Genomic DNA, 4,479 nt, shown 5'->3' on the forward strand with positions numbered 1-4,479 from the left:
TGCGCCTAGAGCCCATGCTCCACAACAAGAGAAGTGACAGCAATGAGAAGCCCGCGCACCGCAACGAAGACCCAATGCAGCCCCAAATTAAAAAAAAACTAAATTAAAAAACAAAACAGAAAACCACCAGGACTTCTGAGCAGTTGTGTGGATTAAGCCCACAATAAACAGGTTGGTTCATCCCTCTCTGAGGTCCTGTCCATGTCCTAAGTAGCTAGGGGCAGACCTGGCTGGCACTGGGGGGAGGGGCTGTGGCACCCAGGCCTCTGTGGGGAGCCTGAGGGCAGGGGCTTGTTAGGAAGGACAGGCTGGCCCTCGGAGGGCCCTGAGGTGAGCAGGGCATCCGGACTGCGAGACCCTGCTCATAGCTCACGGCTCCACGCAAGCCTCTTCGGCTCAGATCCTGCATCTCAGCCTGCAGCCCTGCCTGGCAGGCTCCACGCCAGGATTCTGGGGGTACCACTGGGAAGAGAGAAGCTCCGGATGCTAGGGAGGGAGGGGCCTGGTAGGCACAGACCCCCACCATCCCAGGGAACCTAAAGCATACGTAGCCCTGAGGTCTCTGACCTGGACATGAGGGGGGCTCATGCCCCACTGTTGGCTGGCCGGTACCTGCCTGCGACCTGCACGCCGGCTGTTCTGACCACACGGCTACACATTTGTCTTTCAACTTGAATAGCTGGCCCTGTTTAAACCTCTCCAGATTTCCAGCTGTCTTGCAGATGAGCCCACCCAGGCCCAGGGGCTCCATGGGCTGCCCCACCCGCTGAGCCGGATGGGCATGGCTCAGGTGCCATTGCTCCTGCCTCTCCCAGATGGCCCGCCTCACTGATTCCGGTGACCTGCCTGGACCCTGTGGCCTGCACTTAATGTAACTGACACCACCCTGGTGCAGGGGCCCTACCTGGACACGGGGGAGGTCCCTGCCCCCAAGGGTGTCAGTCTGTGGGTGATGCCAGGACAGCTAGGGGCACTGAGGGCCGGAAGAGGAAGCCTCCACTTCCCCTGGAGGGGGAGAGGCGCGGGGAGGCTCTGCAACAGCTGTGGGGAGCAGTGAGCTTGGGGCTGGTGATGAGAGGACCCCAGGCGGGTAGGAGGCTGGGTGCTGGGTCCGCACTCATCCCGTTGCCCTGTTTCTTCCGCAGGGCCTGGTGGTGGCCGTTCCCTACTGATTCCTCAATGGGGAGGTGAGTGTCATGGGCTGCCCGGGTGCAGGGGAGCTCCCTCACAGCCGTACCTGGAAGGGGTGCTGGGGAGTGAGGTGTGGTGTTGGTGAGGGAGGCCGGGCCCTGCTGGCTTGGGCCTGTCTTCCGGGAGTCTGGGCTCACCTCCTGGGGGCCCCAGGATCACCTACAGCCCGTGTTAAAACAACTGCTGGGTCCTACCCTGTTTCTAAACCAGCAAAATTAGGTCCCGTCAGTCCGGGCTGGAGGCTGAGAACATCTTAACTAGCACTCCAGGTGATTGTTATCCTTGGGCACGTTCAGGAAATGGAGGCAAGTGCAGGCGCCCCAGCCCTAACCGAGGCTGATGACTGTCCGCTTGCTCGATGGGTGACGCCGGTCACTGCCCTACCCTGGGCCTCAGGCCTCTCATCTGTAAAATGAGTGACTCAGGTGAAATGTTTGCTGCTCCGTCCTCTGAGACCTCCAAAGAGTGTGACTCCTGGCAGGGCGGGTGGCTGCGCCCTTAGCTTGAGGTCTCCGCCCTGCCCAGAGCATTGCCGGGACGTGAGGCTCCTGGCACAGAGGCTGCACAGTTGACGTTAGTTGGATGCGGTGTTGCCCCACTTGAATGGGAGTCGAGATGGTAAATCTATGAGCGGCCTGCAGGAGGGGGAGGCATGCCCGCTGGGCAGACGTGGCAGAGCCCGAACGAGGCCCCAGGGGAGCAGGACCCTGGGCAAGGGTCATCTTTCCCTCCGGGTGACGGCTGGTCTCTGGGGGCAGGTGCAGCTGGAGGTTCAGAAGTGGCGGCAGTGGCACCTGCGTGAGCTCCCACTGCACCCGGTGTCCCTCGGCTCCTTCAGCAGCGGCACCAAGGCCAGCCCCTCAGAGCAGAGCTGGGGTACCTGCAGGACCAGTGTCATCTGAGGCTGGAGCAGGGCCACCCAGACAGGCCAAGATGGGTCCTGAGGGCCGACTGGTGCCCATCTTCCTGCCAGATGCCCTATGATCGCTCCTGCGACTATAACACCCCTCCTCCGGGCCTCAGGGCGGGGGCGTGGTGGTAATTCCTCAGAACCCAAGGGACCTGGGGCAGGAAGAGGGCCTGGGATTTGGGTCTGTTGAGTTTTCTGGGAAGATTTCAGGGGTCCCAGGAGGGCGCAGGGGAATAAACGGTAACTGGATGAGACTTGGTATTTGTCAGCCCTGTTGCCCTTGAGCCACCAGGTGAAGGATGCTGTCCCCCACCACTTCCTGGAGGACGGGGCTTCCCTGATCCCCCTGCTCCAGTTTTCAGGGGCAAGCTGAGCAGAAATTGAGGCCCTTGGCCCTAGGTGGACCCTCCCCACCCCTCACTGCAACTCACCCACCCAGTAGCTCTTCCCCCAGGGCCTTCTGACAACCAGGTCACAGGGAGCCCAGGAGAGCCCCAGCCATTTCAGTCGCCCTAGCATGGGATGAGGCACCTGCTCTTCCTGCTTTCAGCTAAGTTATCTGCAGTACAGCAGGAAATGGGGCAGAATCCCATTCGACAGAAGAGAAAATGGTTCACCAAGGTCCTGTGACTTGACCAAGATACTCAGCAGGGCAGTGGCAGCTCGGTCCAGGGCTTCTGGTTTCAAATCTCCAGGCTCCAAGGCTGTCTGTCTCCCCTGCTCCTGGGCAAGGGCGGACAGGGCCCTGTCTCCACGCCCCACTGGGGATTTTAAGTCTCACCCTTTACTCTGAATCTCAGTTCCCTCAATTATTAGCACTCCTTCCCTGCCAGCTATGTGAGGGTTAAAGGACTAAATATTTGAACCCTTTTACAAAACGAAGCCTGCGTGCTCAGGGGAGAGCATTCTTTTTTTTTTTTTGCAGTACACGGGCCTCTCACTGTTGTGGCCTCTCCCATCACAGAGCACAGGCTCCAGACGTGCAGGCCCGGCGGCCACGGCTCACGTGCCCAGCCGCTCTGCGGCACATGGGATCCTTCCGGACCGGGACACGAACCCGTGTCCCCTGCATCGGCAGGCATATCCCAACCACTGCGCCACCAGGAAAGCCCAAGGGGGAGAGCATTCTTGACAGAAGCAGAGGTGACCTTCCCCGCGGCTAGAGAAGAGGACACCTTGCTGGTAGGTAGGTCCAGCTCTAGTTCTGGCTTTGGGTGACCCTGGACATGTGGCCCAGGCCCCCAACTTCTGCATCTCACCCCTGAAGACAAGGTCACCCCCTTTGCATCTTATAGTCTGCTACTGGGGTGAGAGGCAATACCCATTTTCCAGGGCTCTCTCCAGGGACCTTCATGGACTCTGTACATCTTGGAACCAAAATGTTAAAAAAAAAAAAATCACAGGAGAGGTAGAGGCACCCAGTCCAGCCCAGAAAGAGGACCTGGCAGGGCAGAGACCAAAACCCCATGCAATCAGTGGCAGCCAGAATGAACCAGGAAAGGCCTGAATTCATCAGGTCGGAGAGGGGCACGGGGCTAGTGTTGAATGAAATGGGCTGAGGGCAAAAAACCCACCTACTGGGCAGGAAAGGGACTGGAAAGAGGCCAGTTTGATGCACAGAAATGTAAAGTGGCCAGCAAGGGTGGAAAGCTCCACCGGTTCCTGGTCCCCTCCACCTGCAGGCCTCTGCATCCAGGGTGGTTGTTGATCATTACCTGAGGTCGGGCCAGTCCCCAGTACGCGCTGGAGTCCGGCACCTCCAGATATGTGCTCTTTGAAGTGTGTTCTACGATAAAAATGGTACCCTGAGGCTGTCTGGCCCTTACCAAAGATGGATTGCCCACGCTTACCAAGCCGGGCGGGCCCTCCTGGAAGGGCTTCAGGTGGGATTGACAGGGAGAGTCCCGAGGCACAGCCAGCTGCTGGAAGCTGGGGTTATCCAGGGATTACGGGGTCCCCCCGACAAAGGGCAGGGCTCAAATAAAGTCAACGGTTTGAAAAGCTTCTATACCCCAGCAGCCCTGAACGCTGCCTCCCTGACATGACCAAAGCTAAAGCAGGGAATTTGCACAAGGCCCTTTGAGCTGGTGAAGAAAGTCCTAGGCACTGACTGGACACCCTTCACTGACAAATGATTCACTCTTAGCAAGCCCGGAGGCCCCAGGGACCCTGCGGCCCATATCCCAGCAGAGTCAATAAAACAGGTGTGAAATGTACTTGGCTGTGCAGCCAGCCTGAGCACCAGTTACCTGAGCTGCCTCCACATCTATTCCCACCCCAGGAAGGACTCAAGAATAGGTTTTAAAATATGTTTCTTCTTGGGGCTTCCCTGGTGGCGCAGTGGTTGAGAGTCCGCCTGCTGATGCAGGGGACACGGG

General features: G+C 58.8%; 1 protein-coding gene across 1 annotated transcript in view; it reads right to left on the reverse strand.

Moving 5' to 3' along the window:
* Positions 1–1,194: 1,194 nt before the first annotated feature.
* Positions 1,195–4,479, reverse strand: part of LOC103080852 (voltage-dependent calcium channel gamma-like subunit) — a 5,160-nt gene continuing 1,875 nt past the window's right edge. The window contains exons 3-4 of the mRNA XM_007454774.1: positions 2,007–2,071; positions 1,195–1,237 (exon numbers count right to left, since the gene is read on the reverse strand). Of these exons, the coding sequence (XP_007454836.1) occupies positions 1,195–1,237; positions 2,007–2,071 (108 nt within the window). The remainder of the gene's footprint in view (positions 1,238–2,006; positions 2,072–4,479) is intronic.

The sequence above is a fragment of the Lipotes vexillifer genome, unplaced genomic scaffold, assembly GCF_000442215.2.
Source record: "Lipotes vexillifer unplaced genomic scaffold, Lipotes_vexillifer_v1.1 scaffold1758, whole genome shotgun sequence".
Taxonomy (NCBI): domain Eukaryota; kingdom Metazoa; phylum Chordata; class Mammalia; order Artiodactyla; family Lipotidae; genus Lipotes; species Lipotes vexillifer.